At 43.7% G+C, this 22501-nt stretch overlaps 1 protein-coding gene across 3 annotated transcripts in view; it reads left to right on the forward strand.

Moving 5' to 3' along the window:
* Window positions 1-13750, forward strand: part of LOC111868003 (arylsulfatase B) — a 36832-nt gene extending 23082 nt beyond the window's left edge. For 2 of the 3 annotated variants that reach the window (XM_023858318.2, XM_023858319.2), the window contains exons 5-8: window positions 4347-4504; window positions 4766-4855; window positions 8307-8511; window positions 12728-13750. In XM_023858318.2, the coding sequence (XP_023714086.1) occupies window positions 4347-4504; window positions 4766-4855; window positions 8307-8511; window positions 12728-13164 (890 nt within the window). In that variant the 3' untranslated portion in view covers window positions 13165-13750. The remainder of the gene's footprint in view (window positions 1-4346; window positions 4505-4765; window positions 4856-8306; window positions 8512-12727) is intronic. The other variant, XM_023858320.2, reaches the window with a different exon arrangement.
* Window positions 13751-22501: the final 8751 nt, after the last annotated feature.

The raw sequence follows: 22501 nt of genomic DNA on the forward strand, positions 1-22501 counted from the left end.
TATCCTGTGCGGGTTTCTGTGATCTTCCTCAGTTGTTCTAGACATGTGCCTAGCATCTTGAATGGGACTACGACCCACATCCCTTCACGTCCTTTCCAATTCACCTCCCTCCATGTCATCTTTGGCTCTACAGCCCTTGTAGACGTGGTCGCAGTCGATAGGACCTTGGCCGGGGATCAGCCCGTCGCAAGGCCGCTGTCTACACACAGGACAACATAAACACAGAATACACACACGCAGACACCCATGCCTCGAGTGGGAGTTGAATCCACGTTCCCAGTGTTCGAGCGGACTGTTCATACGTTACACCGTGCGGCCACTGTGATCGGCCTATCCAAATCATTGAATGTTTTATTACATTGTGAATTATTGACAGTGCCGTTAAATAAACTACAAATTTGCAAAATGTTGGCGTTATCAGTCGCTCATAATAAATCTGATGTTCAGTTTCACCTTCCTGCTAGGCAGGGTATGCTTCCAACACGTTTTATAAGAGATCTCTCATACCATACCAGATGTCTCTGAGTTCCTGCAAATTATGTCAGATGTAAAATGCAGGCTTATATATATATATATATATATATATANTGTTATTGCGTTTCCATGGAAGTATACGCTGTTCTAGCGTTACTATTGAAACGACTGCTGGATTTCGAAGCGATCGGTGGAGAACTTTCGGAGATCTTCGATAAGAGAAAACGAACATTTACATTTTTATTTAAAACTCTTCAGAGTTTGACTATTATAACCTGGTTTCGGACGCAATAGAGGGCACGATCTGTTGTTAGCAACGGCCCACTGTTATTGCGTTTCCATGGATCTTCGATAAGAGAAAACCAACATTTACATTTTTATTTATATAAAATAGATCCTGGGTCTGGTCAAGTGGGATTTGTGGTGGACAAAGTGGCGCTGGGGCGGCTTTTCTCGGAGTACTTCGGTTTCCCTTGCCAATCTTCATTCCTACAAGTTCTCCATTATCATAATCAGCCGGGGCAGGCAACAAAAGGCCAATCAGTGGCCGCCGTGCCGAGTGGACCCATTTGGACTCCACCTCCCCCCCAACTAAGCTAATTAAAAAAATATTACCTCTAGGAATGATATTTAGAATTTCTTCCTTTTTGTTTTGCTCCATATAATTACTCAGTGACTTCTAACAATAAATTTAATTATAAGAATATTCTTGTTGTCCTTTACTGTAAATTTCATTAATAAATATATTGTGGCGTATAAAGCCGTTGCTTAGCGGTGACTCTGTAAACGACGACAGTTTCTGGGCAACATCCTGGTAAACACGTTCCCGTGGCAACGAATACACATGCAGCAATAGTTACTCCTCAAAGTATGCATTCCCGTTGTGTGTTTTAATGTACTTTCAAATGGGGCGCAATACGAACTACACAAATAAACAAAGGTTGGTACGATAGTACCATTATTGGTATAGTTGTTATAGTTAGTTATAGTTTAGTAGTATAGTATAGTTATTGTTATAGTTGTGTTGACTGCCCCATTTGAGATTACGTAAATAACGTACAGTTACTGCTGGAAACGGGATGTTTTTACGTGGTATGTGGCGAGATGACTTAAGCAAGGGACAAAGTCAGTTGCTAAGCAGTTCTACACGGCAGGCTGTGAAGATAGAACTTGAGAGCCTGAAGCTGAAGAATCTGTCCTGTTAGTAGTCGTTACCAGGAAACGGCTGGTGAAGACAGCAAGGTGGAAAAGGCTTAGCGGGTGTTGTGGTTATTTGTGAGTTGTGGAGATTAACGTTAGCGCTGTAATTGTTTATTGTTCCGAGTTGTGTGTATAAGTGGTCAATATATAAATTCACCAATCGAACCCCGGTCTATAATGAGTCATACTACGTGAAAATATAAAAACTTATGTTTAAAATTTTTCGTTGCCTGTTACCGTCGATTTTGAACCAATTGCCATTTGACTTCGCTTAATGCGACCACATCAATGGATTCATTAACCGTATTAGTCGCGATATTCCTGTATATGATTTGACACACAAAAGGGGCATATGACGGTGAGATGAAAGATTTAGAATTACGGAATTTAGGTTTACTATAACAATGAACTATCAGTCGTTACCCCGTCACATGAACGCAAGTTATGTAGTAGATCACGAATGAGAGAGCAGTCTCTGTGTATCACGTCTATTTCGTGAGTACATCTGTACGAGGGTACGTGAAGTACAGTAACAAGAACTGCAAGGGTACCAGAGACAGTCTGGGCACGAGACGCAGAACAGAGGAATCAAATCCCGATTCTTCGGTCGTCCGGCCCCTAGGTTAGTTCCTGCAATGAGTAAACTATCCTGCTCTTTTGTGCTTGTTAAATTTGTATATTCTGCGGCTGTACACGTGACGTGGCATCATAAAAATGTGAGGCCTCTCAAGTCACTCAAAGGTCAATGTCAAGTTTCATGACAAGAGTTACTTCAGACTAGCTTGGAAAACCACACACTGAAATTCCACGCCCATCACGGAAGGAAACAGTTAAAATTATATAAATTAATGGCAACATCAACATTGTTGTGTGGCTCTGAGGCTTCAGACAGGAGGAGGAAAACACGATTCGTGCCGCAGAAATGAGATTTAATAGAACAGATAAAGGATATACAAGGCAATACAGAATAAGAAACGATAGTACGGCGTCTAGATTCTTTGCTCAGCTCTATAAATAGCGGTAACTCCGGCAACATACACAAGACAAATGCAGAACGGTGTTTTCTCTGTGGTCAGTGCCGAGACAGTAAAATATGGTCGCGAATACCAAGGGACTTGGACCCGAGAAAGACTGCGCTGGCAAGGACCAGCAGCATATACAAAAATAGACCCGTCCTCTCACCAGGGAGGGAGCCCCACAAAAAAAAAAAACAAGACCGTAACTGTGAAACAGTAATAAATATCTGGTCATGAGCTCCAGATGGGGCTCGACACCAAGACTTACTGACTGACCATCAGTCGCAATGTGACTTTGACTTTGACAATGAGTTCAGTTGAGTTCTGCACGGGAGGCGGTAAAGATACAACCTGAGTGCGTGAAGCTGAAGAATCTCCACTATTAGAAGCAGCTACCAAGGAACGGCTGGTGAAGACACAGCAGGCTAGAAAAGATGTAGCGAGTGCTGTGGTGATTTGTGAATTGTGGAGATTAGCAGTGGCGCTGTAATTGATTGTAGTTCCCCGTCGTGTGTATAAGTAGTCAGTAAATCCATTGACCAATACAAACCCTGTCTATAGTCACACACACTACGTGATAAATTTGACGAGATCAGAATAAAATGGAGTGGATCTGTACATCCAGTCATTCCCCCGCCCCCCAGCCTTCGGGGCATACTGCTTGATTATTTAAGAGCTGAAACAGCTTTAAAATTTCTGCATAAGATGAAGCAGAGAGAGCATATTGCAAGGATGGAAGAGGATAGGCTATAGTCGCCTCTACCATCAGAAAATCACGTCAAAACATAGCGGTCACAGAGTTTTAAAGAGATTTATCACCAAATATTTCATTTCCATTTTTGTACATTTTTAATTTTTATGTTTTAATCTTTAGTCTCTAATTTTTTAATTTCATTACCTGAATATTTAAAATTTTGACCGAAAAACTCAATTTATGCATTTAAGAACACTCAAGTGCACAATAAGGTTCCTTATTGAAGAATTGGATGCAATTCAACAACTGAGGCTGGTATCATTGTACGCCTGATGATGACTCAGTATAAGTGTCGAAACATGTTGCGTCAATAAAAACAAATGTTGATACGATAGTGTCTATTTTGTTTTAAATATAGAATACTGTTATGTAGACTGCATACTTAAGCTAGAGGTGAGCGGCAGCTTCACCCCCTGGGGATAGAGCCACCTGTAGGAAATGGATAGAAGTTTGGGTGGACCCCAAAGCCGGTCTGGACGATTTTGAGAAGAGAATATTCTTGACCATATCGGGACTCGAACTCCGACCTCTCAGTCGTCCAACCCGTAGCCAGTCGCTATACCGACTACGCTGGAAAGTCGTAGGTTCGAGTCCCGATGAGGTGTGGATTTTTTCCAATTGACCTAATCCTTCCAGCCGCACTATGGCCCTGGGGGTCGACTCAGCCTCTTACAAAAATGAGTACCACGAATCTTCCTGGGGCATAAATGGCGGCCAAAGCTTAAGGCTGACATTACCGCTATCTATGAGCCGATTGTCTAGAGAAGATGTGGGATCCTCGACGTTTTCACGGCCTGTTACAGGGATAGCTGGCCGTATTTACGAAAATTCCACACAATTTCGACCGTTAATCTGTGTGTTACACAAGGGAACCTAAGCTACCGATACCGTCTGTTCTGAAGCTATGGTGTCGCAGATGGACGAGTCTGTGGGCCGAGTGGTGGAGGCGCTACACAACAGGCGAATGCTGAATAATTCCATCATCGTATTTATATCCGATAACGGCGCCCCCAGCGTCGGTGTCTTCCAGAACTGGGGCTCCAACTATCCTCTCAGAGGAGTAAGTACTTTACTTTTATTTTTCTTACCAGTGCCAAGTTAGACGGAAGGGTTAGGCTCTCCTAAGCGGCCTCCGTAGTCTAGAGGTAACGTTCCCAACTCATGACTTGTGGTACGCGGGTTCAAACCCGGCGGAGGTCGTGGAATTTTTAAGGGCGGAAAAATTCAGGGAACAAGTCCTCCGGGAGGGACTTTAAGCCGTGGGTTCCGTGTCGTAGCTTTACGGCACGTAAAAGAACCTNGTGAGTGCCCTTGGTTACAGATCAAGGCCACGCTGTGGGAGGGAGGTGTTCGAGGGGTGGCACTGATATGGAGCCCATTACTACGTCAGCCAAGTCGTGTTTCTGACGAGGTAACTGAATTTTTTTTTAACGTGTAAGAAATCTGATGCCTGATACTGACTTATATTCATGTACATTAAATACAGTGAAGGTAATATATGTATTTTTAGGTTAGGAACTACTTTAATATTTACGTAATGAAAAACATTTGTTATTTATTATTGTCACAGATTTAGGGGTATGTGACTCATAAATCATTCGAGAACAAGACACGCATCACAACACAACCCACCAACCCAAACACACATGCGCATCGAGGGAACTTTAATATAACAACATAAGCAACAAAGAGTTGCAGCAGTTTCGTCGCCCAAAAATTTTAACACCTGATGATGACCACATTGGTCGAAACGTGTAGTGATGTACTTTTAAATTTTTAAAAGTGAATAATTTTTAATAAATATTATAGAACGTAGTGCTGCATGTGAGGCTGCAAAAACTAATTTGGATTAGTGGATTTTTTTAACAATTTTTTTAATTCCCTTACTGGAGGCTGGAGTCCTACTGCGTCCACTCGGCACGGCGGCCACTGACTGGCCTATTGTAGCCTGCCCCGGGTGATTATGATGATGGAGAATTTGGTGGAATGGAGATTCCAGGGGAAACCGAAGTACTCGGAGAAAACCCGCCCCAGCGCCAGTTTGTCCACCACAAATCCCACTTGACCAGACCCGGGATCGAACCCGGGCTGCCGCGGTGGGATGCCAGCGACGAACCGCTTGAGCTATGGTGCGGCCTCTTTAACCACGTACAGGTCGTACTACAAACAACTATAGCACTGTGCAAGAGCTGAGGTTGTCACAGCGGTGACTATGAAGAATGTCTTCTTCTGGTATGCGGTGCAATGTAGCTATCATGTAAACCGACGTTTCGGAAAAACATATTGCCTCCTCCTGAACCCTTGTGGTAATTTTCCTCATGTAACATCCTCTCTGGCGAGAAGATGGGGTTGTCTCTTATGAATATGCTTGGCCTCTCGTCAAGCTTACGTATCGCACATATAGCGTGTTACTTTCTCTTCCGTAATGTCAGCTTGTCCTTTTTATATAGCCGCGATACAAACCGCACAGAAAACACCACTTCCAAAATTTACTCCATTGTTGTTTGTTACAGAGCCGTTACACAGCAATGGCTGTTTCTCTGTACACAGTTCTTGCTTTGAGAAAATATTCCACATTGCTCCCTCCTCAAGGTTGCTCGTCCCAAGTAGCCTATCAATGTCACTTTTCCTTCCTCTTACGCGGGCAGAATTTCCAGGAGTGGCCGATACTCCTACATTACCTGACAATGTCTGTTGTGTGAGAGTAAAAGTAGTATATCTCATGAAAAGGAAAACTTTAAATGAAAACATTTTAAGGATAGGGTTATGAGAAATATATTTGACCTAAGGGAGAGGAAATAGAAAAGGGACAAAGAGAAGACACATACTTAGGGGCTTCATAATTTGTACCTTCATCAACTGTTATTAACTTGATAATCTCAAGGATGACGAGATAGGCAGAATATATTTTATAAAATATTTTGGTCGAAAACCTGAATGGAAGACGTCACTTGGAAAACCTAGAAGTAAATGGCAAGTATTACTGTTTGTCAGTAACTAGACTGTGTAGCGTCATGTGGTGTGATGATGAAACTGGAAAGGATTCTGAAGGACGCTGCTGTGACCTAATGAACTGTAGCATCCAACAATTTGTCTGGAAATCTACGAGGAATTTCAATCAGGGTAGACGATTACCTAATCGAGATTCAAACCGCGTATGTCATGAACACGTACCTACGTCACCGCTATTCCAGTCCTCTCGGTATAAAATACTAAAATGGTTACATAAAGTTACATAAAGATATATGCTGCATATATGTGAATGTGGCCGGACTTTTTTGAAAGCGGTAGTGAGCCTTTCGTTTCCATAAATTGCATTTCATAAAAACTGAATATCCCTCAGTGAGAGAGCATTGCATCAACTTCTTCTGCAACGTGCAAAACACCGGGCCTAGAGACCGAGCATATGACAACGCGCTACTGGCCAAGGACATGGTGAGCCTCAACAAGCGGTGGCAAATAACCACTGAAACTCGACGGAAGAAAAAAATATTTGCCAGTGCTATTTCCTGTACCAGGAATCTCACCCAGCACTGAACCCAGTCCTCAGTGATGAGAATCCAAGATCTAACTGCTGAGTATGGTACAGTCCGTCAATGAGTAGGAGAAATCAAGAAATATGACAAAAATATAATTTTCGAAGTTATGACGGAAATTAGTGTAGTAACAGTTGTACTTTCAAAGTGTGTGATGTGTTACGCACGAATATTTATGTAGGAGCTGCCCCCTAGTCTCCGTCCCTAAAGAACAAAAGCCTTATTTTTCGTTTGTTATTCTGCTCTCAGCTTTCAGAAGCTCATGTCACGGCTTCATCTTCTTTGCAATGGTGTAGAAAGCTGTAGGAAAAAAGGTAAAGCTATCCCTGTAACAGGCCATGGAAGCCCATAAGGTTGTGAGACGTCGAGACTCCCACATTTTCTAAACAAACGGCTTACAGATGGCGGTGAGGTTGTCAGCCTTATGCGAACCGCATAGAAAACACCGTTCCTCTGTTACAGTGCGATTGTTGTTTAGCGGTATTCCACTGTTGCGTGCACAGCCATCGGAACGGACCGTGCAGAAAACACCATTCCTCTGTTGTTGTTTATGGGCCGCTAGCTAGCAACGACCGGCTTTCAGTGAATAAGCCACAATAGAGTTCAGCTGATGCACGTACCTTCCTGACTTCAGGACATGTCCCCATGTCCCATTTATAGATTTCAGGTGATGTACGTACCTTTCTGATTTCAGGACACGTCCCTCAGTTCCATTTTAGATTTCAGCTGATGCATGTACCTTCCTGGCTTCAAGACACGTCTCTCTGTTCCATTTATAGATTTCAGCGGATGCAGGTCCTTTCCTGGAGTCAGGACACGTCCCCCTGTTCCATTTATAGATTTCAGCTGATGCAGGTACCTTTCTGGCTTCAGGACACGTCCCTCTGTTCCATTTATAGATTTCAGCTGATGCAGGTACCTTCCTGGCTTCAGGACACGTCCCTCTGTTCCATTTATAGATTTCAGCTGATGCAGGTACCTTCCTGGCGTCAGAACACGTCCCTCTGTTCCATTTATAGATTTCAGCTGATGCAGGTACCTTCCTGGCTTCAGGACACGTCCCTCTGCGCCATTTATAGAGTTCAGCTGATGCAGGTACCTTCCTGGCTTCAGGACACGTCCCTCTGTTCCATTTATAGATTTCAGCTGATGTAGGTACCTTTCTGACTTCAGGACATGTCCCCATGTCCCAGTTATAGATTTCAGCTGATGCAGGTACCTTCCTGGCTTCAGGACACGTCCCTTTGTCCCAGTTATAGATTTCAGCTGATGCAGGTACCTTCCTGACTTCAGAACATGTCCCACTGTTCCATTTACGTATTCCAGCTGATGCATGTGTCTGACTGGCTTCCAACGCTCTACAGCGCCGCGGGTGGAGACATCACCAAACTTGACAGCAATCTTGATGGAGTAGACCAATGGAGTAGTCTCGTCTATGACGAGAAGTCGCCTCGTCGCCAGGTCCTAGTGAACATCGATGAACGAGAGAAAACTGCAGCCCTCATAATTGGCGACTGGAAACTGGTTGTAGGTGCGTGTCCTTTAAGTACTCTGCTTCCAGATCTTGCTTATTACTGTTAGATGCAGATGCATTTTAGTCTTTGCGATAATGGAATCCGTAATGTGAGCAGTGGGGCTCCAGGCCTTTTGGGGGCCTATTTAATCAGTGAATGCGCACGCTGATTCTTTTGTATCACGCACTAACTGTAAATTTTAAATTATGTAGGAAATTTTGATGCCACCTACTGAAATTACAGCGCCTGCAAAACAAATTTCTCCCTACCATTGTAATTTTCCCAGGGTGTATACCGTTTCGCGATTTGCACATGGCATTCAAATTTCTGTACGTATATGACTACATAAGAAAATTGTGCAGGTAACAAGCAGAAGTCATACGAAATCACGAAAATACAAATGCTCGGAACACTGGACAAGGCGAAGTCCAACATACAAAGTATAAGGGCTTAAATTTGGCGGCGGTCAAGCATACGACCGTGCAAGTGACTAGACAGCCGTTGTAGCGTGAGCTGCTAAGGACAAGGTATGAACTGCTGAACTGAGTCAGAATTTACAGGGACCTTGTATATGTTGTATATATACATTTGTTTTTCCTGTGGCGCTACAGCCCCAATTTGGGCCTAGGCCTACCTCCATGAAACTCTCCGTTTCACTTCGGTTTACTAGATCTTACACAGACGGTAGGACTCCTTGGGCGAGTGATCAGCTCGTCGCAAGGCCTCTACCTGTAGACAAACACAGAAAAACGCACGCAAACATCCATACCCTGAGTGGGATTCGAACCCACGATCCCGGCTTCCGAGCGAGCGAAGACAGTGCACACCTTAGACCGCTCGGCTACAGTGACCGGCTTGTATATATACATACATGTAATAATATGTAAAATGTCAATTGTACATACTGATAACAGACTTATTACTGCTGACAGTGAATCTCTCGTCGGAGAGGGCGCCCCACATGAATAAAACAACAAATGTCTAATAGTAACTAATATCTGGTCATGAGCCCCAAATGGGGCTCGACACCAAAACCGATTGACTGAGCGTCAGTCACAATGTGACTTTAATTTTGACTAAAATTGTAATGTAATTTGCGGTTCCTCGGACTGTAACATGTGAGAGTTATGCTATAGTGTATTTTCATATATTATTAATTCGCCCATGACAGTGGCCGCGCGGTCTAAGGCATTAATTGTCTTCGCTCGCTAGAACGCTGGGATCGTGGGTTTGAATCCCATTCAAGTCACAGATGTCTGTGTGTGCGTTTATTGTGTGTTTATATTGTCCTGTGTTTAGGCAGCGGCATTGCGACGGGCTGATCTCCCGTCCAAGGAGTCGTACCGTCTGTGTAAAAAAGATTACGAAGCAGAAGAAGTGGCCAAGGCCCAACAAAGGACAGTTTAACCATTGAAAAATGAAAATGAATGCATGGATATTATTAATTCACTCTTCGCCACCAACATACGCACATAAAGACAATAAATGGAACCAAAATACAGGCGTTGAGCACATTATGGAACAGAATGTTCAAGATGTCCGCTGTAATCTAATGGTGAAGACGAAGCAGCCCTTCTGGTTAACAGAGCACCACCCCACGAAAAGACACAAGGGTGACGTGGTGGAGATAAAGCTTCACGCATCCTTAAACTCGGCACTAGTTGGAACTTAGTGATCAGCTTCAGGCCCCGGTCGCCTTGTCGCTTAAGAACAAGCTCCGGATTCTCGCTCTAAATGATACAGGTTTCGCTTCGCAACCATTCTACCCTCGAAAGGGGAGAGAAAAATGTCTTGCCCCTCTCAAGAATCGAAACTCGGTTCCTCAGTCTTCCAACCCTTAGTCTGGTCTCTATATAGACTCAGATATCCTACACGATATTCAAATGATATGCTTTACAATTCATTAAACTTGTTTGAGGACTTGGTGCAAATTTCGATGAGGGTTTTATTGTACAGACCTGCATGAAAAAAAAAAAATATATATGTATATGCAGAGTCCAATTAGGAAAAATCAATAATCTGAGAGGTCATAGTATAGGCTATTCTAAGCAAGAAATATACATGTGCATGTATCCTGTTCCGAACTGTTTCCGAGATAGAGCTGTTTCACTGTACACACGAGCAACACGCCATGTCCTCGCACGAGTTGCAAAGTGCAAGGATGTTGACGGTGGAATTTTCGAAACCGCATTTTACTAGGTAAACTGTACCAACTGTCACTTGAACAATAAATACCGGCATTAGAAACAGTACGTAATATCTCTTTCTTATCAACAGTTTTGGAACTGTACACTGAAATAGCTCTATCTCGGAAACCGTTCAGAATGACACATGTACAGATACACTTTTTGCTTAGGATGACCGATTCTATGACCTCTCAGAATACCGAACTTTCCTCCTGGGACACTCTGTATAAGGCCTTAAATAGTTTTGGCTTACAATGACTAAATATCGCAGAATATATAAATGTCCTGATCAGTGTTAGTGCATGATTTGAGGTTTTCACAGCGGTGGTTATGAAAAGTATATCTTCTGGATAGTGCCTGATGCCTGCTTTATGCTGTTTTCTTGCTTGGCTCATTATTCAACTCTGAATTTGGAGGCGATATGTTCCTTCAAAGCGTCGGCTGACTTTCACAGGACTACGCGGTGTTATGTTACAGAAGATATAACTTCAAGTATTGAGGAAAGTCGTAGACATTGAATTAATTTATTTTTGAAGTGGTGTCAGAGACACACACTAATGCAAGAAACGCTAATATCAAATTTTGCCAAAATCAGCTCAGCTACTCTGGAGTTACGGAATGACACAACAAGAGTACTCTCATAGTGTGCATCTTGTTGTGAATCACAAATATATGACAAGGTAAAGTTTCTGTCAACAAAAAAAAAAGTGGTTTTATAATCAATCAATATTCAGATTGAATTTTATTTTCTGCCGCCACATGTCTGGGTCTTCATGGGGCCATCATCGGGCAGTGTTATGATCGTACGGCTAAGTTAGTGAACTCCTAAATATAGACCCGTATTTAGTGCATCAAGTCCATGTTATAAAGTTATGCTTAAGGTAGAATGTAAGGATTACAATATTGACCTTATGGATCCACATTTAGGAGTTCAATAACTTTAGCCATATAATAATTATACTGCCTGATGATGGCCCCATGAAGACCGAGACATGCAGCGTTAAAGCTATCCCTGTAACAGGCCATGGAGGCCCATAGGGTTGTGAGACGTTGAGGGTCCCTCATTTTCTATAGACAATCGGCTCATAGATTGTGGTGAGGTCAGCCTTACGCGCCGGCCGCCCTCTACACCAAAGGAAGAGTCCTGGTACTCATTTCTGTTAGAGGCTGAGTCGACCCTAGAGCCATAGTGCGGCTGGAAGGGTTAGGTCAATTTAAAAATCCAGTGACCTCATAGGGAATCGAACCCACAGCCTTCTGGCTTGTAGCATAGTGGCTCAACCAAGTACGCTACCGCATGCCCCCTGAAACGCGGTACAGCAAAATTCCAGCAGAGTGGCTGCTTGCGCGAAGCTAAGCGAACAGGATGGCCCGTGCCATCCGCCGAGACGGTCGAGCGTGTGCGAAGAACTTTCGTCACGAGCCCTCAGAAGTCAACATATCCCGCGAGCCGGGAATTGCAGATGCCTCAGTCAAATGTCTGGCGCATTCTGCGCAAACGTCTTCGCGCGAAGCGATACCTACCGGCTGCACACTAAAATGTCTCCGAAATGTTGTGTTAGTTAGAATAGCGGACGATGGCCCAAGTCAAAAACCCAGTAGTGCCGAGTGTTGTACACCATCGTCAGAACCCTTTACAGTTTGCAATAAGCAATGTCCAACATGTCATAACATTATATGATCTGTAATACAGTGAGATTACTGGACACTGCAACCGTGGGGGAGCGAGTTATGTGCAGGTCCGACGAAAGGGAAATATCTGAAAAGTCGGCCAGAGTCCGCGTTTGAACAAAACTAAAACTCCGTGTACAATGAACACCTCGTCTCCCTATATCATGCGTGTCGGAGCTCCTTCCCACGGGTAAAGTGGCCAGGGCGTTAAGCTGACCATTCATGTCCATCTGACGCACAGGCGAAAAACACTTCCACTTCCTATTCGTCTTCATGGCGTGGTGCGTAATTAATTAAGCACCGGGACAACTTCAACTTTACCTCCATAATGGAAAGCATCTTTCTGTACTGACTCAGGTTAATACTACTCTTACAGGAACGTTTGGCAACAATGGCTCACTGGATGGATATTACGGTAACAGCGGCAACAGCGCTTCCAACCCCAGATATAACACGTCATCAGTTATCAACAGTCGAGCCTGGAAATCCATTGCATCAACAAGAAGGCCTGTTACACAGGCTGACGTCAACAAACTGCGTCAGGCCGCAACAGTCAGCTGCAGCAAAGAAACATTTGTAACTCAAACGAACTGCAATCCTTCAATAACCAATACTCCATGTCTGTTTAATATCCATGAAGATCCCTGCGAGCAGAATAATCTGTCAGGTAGCAGTACTGACATTGTTACAGCAATGTACAATATTCTTGTGCGCCACAGACAGAGCCTGATCCCGCAGCTGAATCGGCCTTGGGACATAAGTGGTGCAGACCCCGCAAGATTCAACAGCACATGGAGCTCCTGGCTGGACTGAGTGAGGAGGCACCCACAGAAGTCTGCACATTGAACTGCTGAATTCATGTCGGGTCTTTCCCGTGTTCCAATTTGTATTCAGCACTGCCACGTGACGCAAGAGAAAGCTCACTGAAGCGGCTTATGAAAGACTGTCAAAGAGATAATCCAAATATAAATTGGGTTCTTGATCTATATCTGTACATCCCACGTTTGCTACATCTCATCTATGTTAAAATCTAGGAATAAAAGGAGCCTGCTCCTCTGGAAAACGAAATCGTGTGGTCCGCAAATGTTCACCGAAGTTTTGGAATCACATACAGGTTCAATCTTCAGTGTCGAGGAGTAAGCTAAGCAAGAAAACAGCAATAAACAAGCATCAAGCACAACAGATATTTGCGTATTCTTCAGCCCTGAAGATGGAGGCATTATATTTCTCCGTAACATCAATGAGTTTCTACAGGCCACACGGCTTCATATCCAAAATATAGTAAATCTTGGTAATTAAGGCTGTGACAACCTCAAATCCTAGCTACTGTCTTTCAAGGGATAAAAAAAATAGCTGATGTTCCTTATTTAAAAAAATAAAAAGGACGCTTATGAAATCACCTTCCTGTCTGTGTATCTATGTGTTCCCATAATTTCCTAGTTTTCTATGCGGTCCGTGAATTTGACTCGGATAATGTTTCCTACAATTCAGTCCAGAAAATTTGTCTTCTCGTCTGCTGTCTGGAAATATAAAAATTAGAATGAAGTATTGTTAGGGTGTGAAACTTTGTCTCTGACATTAAGGGAGGAACATAGACTGAAGGTGTTTGAGAACAGGGTGTTGAGGAGAATATTTGGACCGAAGAGGGATGAAGTGACGGGAGGTTGGAGAAAACTGCATAATGAGGAGCTTCATAACTTGTACTCTTCTCCAAGTATAATTAGAAGGATCAAGTCAAGGGGGGTGATATGAACAGGGCATGTAGCACGAATGGAGAGAAGAGGAATGCATATAGGGTATTGGTGGGAAAGCCAAAAGGAAAGATATCACTGGGAAGACCAAAGTGTAAGTGGGTGGACAATATTAAAAAGTATCTTACAGAGATAAGATGGGATGGGATGGATTACATTGATCTGACTCAGGATAAGGAGCAGTGGAGGGCTCTTGTGAACACGGTAATGAACATTCGGGTTCCATAAAATGTTGGGAAGTTCTTGAGTAGCTGCACAATTGGCAGCTTCTCAAGAAGGGCTCAGATCCATGAGTGAATGAGTGATGCGGTCCGTGATGTATGAAAGGAAAATAGGAGATCAGTCCTTCCCAGAACTTCTTGTGAATATTTTCTTATTTATATTTTTAAAAAGATTATGAGAGGACAAAATATCAACTGAATTGTAACAATAATTTCAGGAATTCAATCTCATTTAACTTTTCAAATAAATTTTCGTTCGTTACTTTTATTCCGAAACGTCTGACATTTGCCTCATTTTCGAAGAATTCAACACTTAATTCTATGCCGTTGTTTTGTCCTGAATTCTGGTGACGAGACGTGAAATTACGACATTCACTTCCCTTTTCCTCGCTTATAGATCGACCTCTTTTACCAGCGGTCAATGGAGTTTATTTACTTTCATGGAATTCATTTCTTCACCTCTTAAATTAACATAGTCTTCTACACAGTGAATTCGTTCTCCCGACGCGTTTCGTGAGAGTCATGCCCTGCCCGGGTGCCTGCCTGACGCGATAAAGCTTGTTGCCAACTTGAAGAAATTAAATGGAAGTAGAGTACGTGACAATAATTCTACACTGTAGCATCTTATTGCGTTGTAATTTAGTTGGCACTGTCACGTGGAGGTGGTACGCCCGACGGAAATGGCGGGTTCTAGTTCGGATTTATTAGCACCTTGGGTACACACTCTCTCTCTTAATTACAATTAAATACAGCGCTAGCGGCCGCGCCATAGCTCAAGCGGTTAGTAGCTAGCTTTCCACCGCGGCTGCCCGGGTTCGATCCCGGGTCTGGTCAAGTGGGATTTGTGGTAGACAAAGTGGCGCTGGGGCGGGTTTTCTCCGAGTACATACTTTGGTTTCTCCTGCCAATATTCATTCCACCAAATTCTCCATCATCATAATCACCCGGGGCAGGCTACGATAGGCCAATCAGTGGCCGCCGTACTCCACCCCCCACTAAGCGAATTAAAAAAAATTAAATACAGCGCTATCGCTGATTTACACAAACTGGCCCTCTCCTGGTACACAACTAAAACGCAGGAACTGTAGCAGTCTCACTGACTAAATCTGCTAATCACACACCAAGTCTTCACAAGCCGACTTCTTATTCTTCTTCCACGCCGAACCTTCCGCGAAACGCTGCGTTGCCTGGCAACAGACTTCCTATAGCTCCGTGCTTTTGCTCGGCACGCACCGCACGGACCGCACTTTCCCTTCTATTGTTGCCTCTCTTCGTGTTTGCAGAGCTGTTGCCTGGCAACGCGTTGATCAAATTCGTTACAGTATCATGTTCCCCGCAGCCTTGTTTACGTAGTACTTAAGTGGCGTTGTTTGACTTCGTGATTCTGTTAGTCACAAGGTAATCACTTTTACACTGGACTCTGCGATGTTTGTAGCACATGTTTCCATCATTAAACGATCTCCAGGTGGATACATTTGTTGTTCTCTTTCGTAATCTGATATGCTATGTAGCGCATTGTCATTAACACTGTCACATGATAGAGCGACAGTAGGCGGGGTTTGGATTGGTAATTGGATTTATTGAAGACTTACAGATCGTAAGTTCACTACGTCCGCTGTGTCTTCACCGGTCGTTGTCTGGTAACGGCTTTCAAAGCCCTAGATTCCTCCACTTTCGTGTTCACGGCTCCACGTCCTCTCTCACTATGACCTGTCTCACTTCAGCTCCCGAACTGAAGTAATTGGCTTCATACTGCCGAAATCTCTACTAATTCAAGTCTAGTCGAGTCTTATATTACGACCGACGGTCCGTCGGCCAGTCTGTCTTGGAATAAACCACCCATTTGGGGTTTACGACCAGATTTTTTTACTGTCAGACAGTTGCAGGTTTCTTTCTCTGACGAAAGGACGGGTCTGTCGTTTATAACTGCTGTTGGCCCTCGCCAACGCAGTCATTCTCGGGTCCGAATCCCGTGGGACTCCTGACCATATTTTACTGTCTCCGATTGGAGACTTCCTTTTTCGTCGCCTCCTACGACTCGCAGGGTCACGGTGGAGGTATTCGACCCCGCCTCCACACGGTAGAACTAACTCAACGCAAAATGAACTCGTTATGTAGTCCCGCGTGCGGTCCGCATAGAAAACACATCTCCCAGCAGTTCTTTCATTGTTCCATCACTTGACTACGGCTCGAACCCCGTAGAGAACACAATTCCTCTCTTGCTGTTCACGGCCATTAACTAACAATGACCGTTGTTTGTAGATTCATTACTTAGCAACGTGTCTACGTGCTACAATACGAATTGCTAACAAAGCCATTATCTTTCATTCTTTTTCCTTCTTCACGTTGATGGGTTAGTCTGTCTGACCTTCTTCATTACAGTCAGTCGGTAGGGCTCTTTGGACTGGGCAGCAGCGCGTGGCAAACACAGGACAACACGAACAGAGAACAAAGGCAGACAGACATCCATGCCTCGAGTGGAACTCGAGCCAACGATTCTAGCTTTTGAGCAAGCGAAGGAATTTTATGCCTTAGACCGCGCGGTCCCTGTGATCAGACCTTCTATTTTAATTTGCATGTGGGTCCACTCAGCCTCGTGATGATAATTGGGGAGCTATTTTAAAGAAATATCGGTTTCGGTCTAGAAAACCGAAATTAACGGCCGTGGGGATTCGTTGTACTGACCACGCTACACCTTCTATCCGCAAAAATTATTTAATAATTAATAATAAAATATTTTGCATTCTTGCCAGTCAGATCATAAAACAACAATGAACATAAAGCGAGTCACACATGAGAATAAAATAAATGCGATTAAATAAATTTGTGCATCTCTATACTATGAAACAAAGCGCCGTAACCTTCATCGCGCTACGGGGATCAAGGGACCGTGAGGATGGAAAGTTGCATACTCGCAGCTTCTGCCTATGTGACAGATAAGTGTGCCAAATCGATAGACGTATACATATCGATATAAAGATATAGATATCAATATGGACTCCTATATCGATTGTTATCCCATAGTTATAACCATGAAAAGTGGATTGATTTTCTTGCGACGTTCAAACACGAGGATTTCTGCTAGAAACATAATTAGCGTTAGAATTCGTTAAGTGAGTTTCAGCTCAGTGAACCGGACTGAAATGAGAACAGTCGATGCACTTTCAGTCAGTGATCTGAGTGTCTGTCTGCAGAAACTGCGTCCGCAGACCGTCACGGACAGCAACGTGCTGAAGCGGTCTGACATGCGCTCATCCGTTATGCTCTCAACGTTGCATTCGCACAATAACGAAAAGTTCTGTAGCTACATGCAACCTTTCCCGAAACTGCGGTTTGCCTCTAGCGGATGTCTAGAACCCCGCTGGCCGCATCCTGTGACGTCATTACAATACTTCCGTTCCGTTCCGGAGAACATACCCCGTATCTACGTCTCTGAACACTGAGAAAATTAAACATAAAATGTGTACGTAGTCCGGATATCCTCATTACGTAATTCTCCAAACTTCAGTGTAATAGTTCTATTCCAGCCAGTGTTCAACGGGCTACTGCAAGTCCGTAAAATTACAGTTATGTTAAAAAACAAACTCCTTGGCCTGTAGTCCACAAGTGATCTATACCGACCGAGCGACCGCCGCATGTCGGCGAAGTTAGTGCCAACTTATGCGGATAGAGGGTGTCATGTGATCAGCGCAACGGATCCCCACGGCCGTTAATTTCAGTTTTCTAGACCGCTATTTCCTTGAAATAGCTCCTCAGTAATCCTCACGAGACTGAGTGGACCCCGCCCCACACCCACTACTTCTCAGAAAATATAGTAGCGCCAGGAATTGAACCCGGACCTCCGGATCTGTAGCCAGGAACTCTGACCACTAGACCACAGAGACAGTTATGTTATTGTAAGAAAATATTGCACATCGCTTAGTATTTAGCATCTTAGTAGCATAGTTCAGGCGGTTAGACGCCGGCTCACCACCCTCACTGTTCGGGTTCGATTCCACATCAGGGCACATGAGTGTTTTACTACACTACGTGACAGGTGTGTCCTAGTACTTTGCTTCTCCTGCCAGGTCTCATACCAACAACTGTTCCGAGATCATTAATCATCGAGTCACTGACGCTACAGTCACTTGATACTGAGTGTCATTATATAACATCTTAAAGAGAATTCCTGCAATTCTGTGTCTCAGAGACTTTCTTCACTAGCCAAGGATCGCTTACAGAAAAGGGTTGTGTGACGGTAATTTTCTAGGTTTGTTTTCGGAACGTGCTCAGTTAGAATATCGGGAGGAACACTGACTACCCTGACTTTATACTTTTTGTGGAGTTCCTCGGTTTGTCCAGGCAAACGCCACAAACTTCCTTTCAAATCATTTCCAATTCATCATCATCCTATTACTCGGCAACAAAAAGTAAAGCTATCCCTGTAACAGGCTGTGGAGGCCTGTAGGTTTGTGAGACATCGAGACTCCCACATTCTCTTAAAATCGGCTCACAGATGGCGATGAGGTTGCCAGCCTTACTCGCCGGTCGGCCGCCCTTTACTCCCAGTAAGATTCCTGGTACACATTTCTGTTTGAGGCTGATCGACCCCAGGATCATAGTGCGGCTGGATGGATGAGGTCAATTGAAAATTCCAGTGAACTCGTCGGGAATCGAAACCGCGTCCTTCCGGCTTCGACCTTGTATATTCTATATAATGACAGCGAAATAAATTAAACCACAAGAAATAGTCACTGGGCTGAGGGCGTCATAGCTCAAGCGGTTAGTCGCTGGCTTCCCACCGCGGCGGCCCGGGTTCGAGCCCAGGTCATGTCACGTGAGATTTATGGTGGACAAAGTTGCACTGGGGCAGTTTTTCTCCGAGTACTTCGGTTTCCCCTGCCGATCTTCATTCCACCAATTGCTCCACAATCACACTCACCTATCATCTGGGGCTGGTACAATAGGCCAGAAGTGGCCGCAGTACAAGGGACTTAGTCCCACCCCACTAGCAATTAAAGAAAAAAACATTCTGATAGATAGGTAGACCATTAGACAGAGAGAGATAGAGATGTGTATGGGGTAAACAAAATCCTCTCGCTACTTCCCTTCGCACAACACAATTGCAACCACTGCCCCGCTGTGTCTTGCGTTACGTCTCCCACAAGAGCCAATACATATGTATGTGTATGTGTATATTTGTATGTATGAACGCACTCGGCCTCAGCTTCACACATTTGTATGGAAGTTGGTTTCCTGAATGTGATTTAATGTAAAACGTGTTCGGATTATAAAAAATAAAGTAGGCTAATGTATGAAAATGTAGAGCAAATATGTATGGAATGGATATTTTTAAAGTTGTCGGATATCTAATTTTGGAGGCTTAACAGTGTTCTGTGGCAACTTCCTTACTTGGAAGAATCAAGCCTAAAATCAATGGCGGTCAGTGTTATAGCCTAGCAAAAGGAAGTTAAACACAATTAGAATAATTGGATTACAAATAATTTTCACTTTGTGTTTTCATATCAAGCAATTTCCAGAAGCATTTGATAGAACTGACAAACAAAAAATAAGCCCTACATTCCTCTGATTTGTTTTTTGTTTGGCTTAATTTACGATCCTGAAGATGGACGCAATACGTTCCTCCGAAACATCGTTTAACTATGGGAATACATTATGTTTTTATTTAGTTTTTCGGGGTGGGGTGAGACTGAGTCCACTTGGTATGTCGGCCACTGTTTGGTCTACTGTACCAGTCCCGGATGATGAGTGTAGAGCAGTCGGTGGAATGAGAATTAGCAGGGGAAACTGAAGTACTCTGAGGAAATCTGGCGCAACGCCACTTGGTCTACCACAAATCCCACATGACCTGACTTGGGCTCGAACCCGGGAAGCCAGCGACTAACCGCCTGAGCCATGGCACGGCCATACACGACTTCATATTGAGTAATGTAATAGTTTTCATAGAAACGTTAGTTATTTGCACCCCGAGTTCCCAAATAAAGTTACACGTGTTTGTGTTTTGGTTTGTAGAGCGACTTTTGATCATCAGCGAATAGCTACGTAATACATCAATGTGCATATTTTAAAAATGCTTGTGGTCACCCGAAACTTTTTCCGAGGGCACCAGATTTTCCAGGAGTCCATGATTGTCGATCTCTGGTTTAGGAAACCGTATACGACGTTAAAAGAAGATTGCTCTCTTCTGTGATGTAATGCCGTGTATTTTGGTAGATATGTACCAAAGATTCGGAGATACGAGCTGCTTCTATCTTCAGTAAGACCTGACGTTCTTCACAGAAGGTGAAATAAATATACAGCGTCACATCTGAGAAGACAGTGGTCCTCGTAGTCCCCCTATGAGAACCTCAAAACTCCAATAGTATGCAAGTAAATGAATTTGGGCCCATAGAGCCAAATAGACTCCCACATAAGTTCTTAGAGAAATATTTTTGTATGCGTAACAGCAGTCGAGAATTCAATGGGAATTTTCATAAGGTAAAGTTGACTCTGTGTTTAATTAATTAATTAAGCACTATGCCATTAAGACGTATGGGGAATAAGAGGTACAGCTCCATCATTCTTGAGTTTGGCATTAGATGGGATGACATGTCGGTTTCACGCTCTGGCAGTTTTACCACCCCTTATAGCTATTGGTTATGAGGCTGAATGGGTCCCAGAAACCAGCTGGACGCTGTGGAGCAGAGGAAAATCACTTGTCCCTGCTGGGAATCGAAACCCGCCCGTCCAGCCCGATGCCCGTCTCTATACCGACTGAGCTATCTTGGAGACTGAGGAAAACCAAGAGAACTCTCAATGTTCCGGTAGGTATTCGAGCAGAGCACCTCATGAATACAAGTCTGAAACCTTACCGCTACGCCAGACAAGTTGAGCGAAAGTCAAAATTGAGCCAAACTTGTGGCCTAATTGTTTAATGACTTCAGTCTTCACAGTCTTTCTGAGTTCAGTGTTCTATAGAAGCTTAAAGCTTAATCGGATGTCTTGATTCTGGCTCCAGGATTAGTAGTTACGGAATGAACTGATATACGGCAGTGAGAGAGGTGGATGTCCTTCAGGGAATTGTGGGAATCCCCACTTAATCCTTCTTGCTGCACTATGGCCCTGGGGTCGACTCAGCCTCTAACAGAAATGGATACCAACCTCACTGCCATCTGTGAGCCGATTGTCTAAAGAAGAAATGGGAGCCTCGACGTCTCACAACCCTATGGGCCTTCACGGCCTGTTACAGGGATAGTTTTACCTTTTACCTCATACTTTCATTCATCAGCTTGGTACTCTGAACTTCGTCTGCTGTCTTTCATGCGTATTTTCAGCTACACATGTTATCGCTTCTTACGCTGAAGCTGACTTCTAACCCCTTCCCCACGAATAACACACACAAACAATCACTTCAACGACTGTATTTAATAAATGTGTCTGTCACGCTAAATGCTGCCCCTATGGCCTCGAAACAGTTGAAGTTTAACGTGATTTTATAACTGCTCCTCCAACCGCTGCCCTTCATCTGGATGTGTTTCTGTTTCTAATGCCGTTCGTAAATCTACAGATATTAAAAAAAACACGTTTGAATATAAACAACCTTATTTAATCGTTTGTTTGTTTCTTTTTTCTTTTTGTATGTTTATTGCCCTAGTTTTGTATTCGTGTTAACTCTGTAATGCGCCACTGGCTGTCCCGCTCAGCACGCAAATAAATACAAATTACATTGAATGATTATTGCTCACTCTGTGAAGTCAGTCACAGTTGTGTAAGCACATAAAATATCCTGCCCTCAGTGTACTGTCTTCAAATCTGCTTTTGGAGAGGACGTTGTTATGTGACGCTCTCGTAGCTAGATTGTACTGTCACGAGTTTATGGATCCGTGACTAATAATAATGGGGTTTCGATTTACTGACATCTTCTTTTACAACCTCTCTTAAATACAATCAATTACAATAACTTGGCAGCCTAAGAATCACTCCATTCCGACTGGACCACGACTGTCATCTCTTCACAGGCTAACTTTCAACTGCCAACTCCGTTGTACTCCGTTGTACTCCTTGTACTACTTCAATTCTGATGACTGCGCCCTCTTATAATTTCTCGGCACGGACCGCACGGAAAACACCGTCTCCTGTTCTCGAGAATGGGTGTTTATTGGTTCGTTATGTAGAAATGGATGTCCTATTGTTGAGAGT

Source organism: Cryptotermes secundus, unplaced genomic scaffold (genome assembly GCF_002891405.2).
Source record: "Cryptotermes secundus unplaced genomic scaffold, Csec_1.0 scaffold508, whole genome shotgun sequence".
Classification (NCBI taxonomy): Eukaryota; Metazoa; Arthropoda; class Insecta; order Blattodea; family Kalotermitidae; genus Cryptotermes; species Cryptotermes secundus.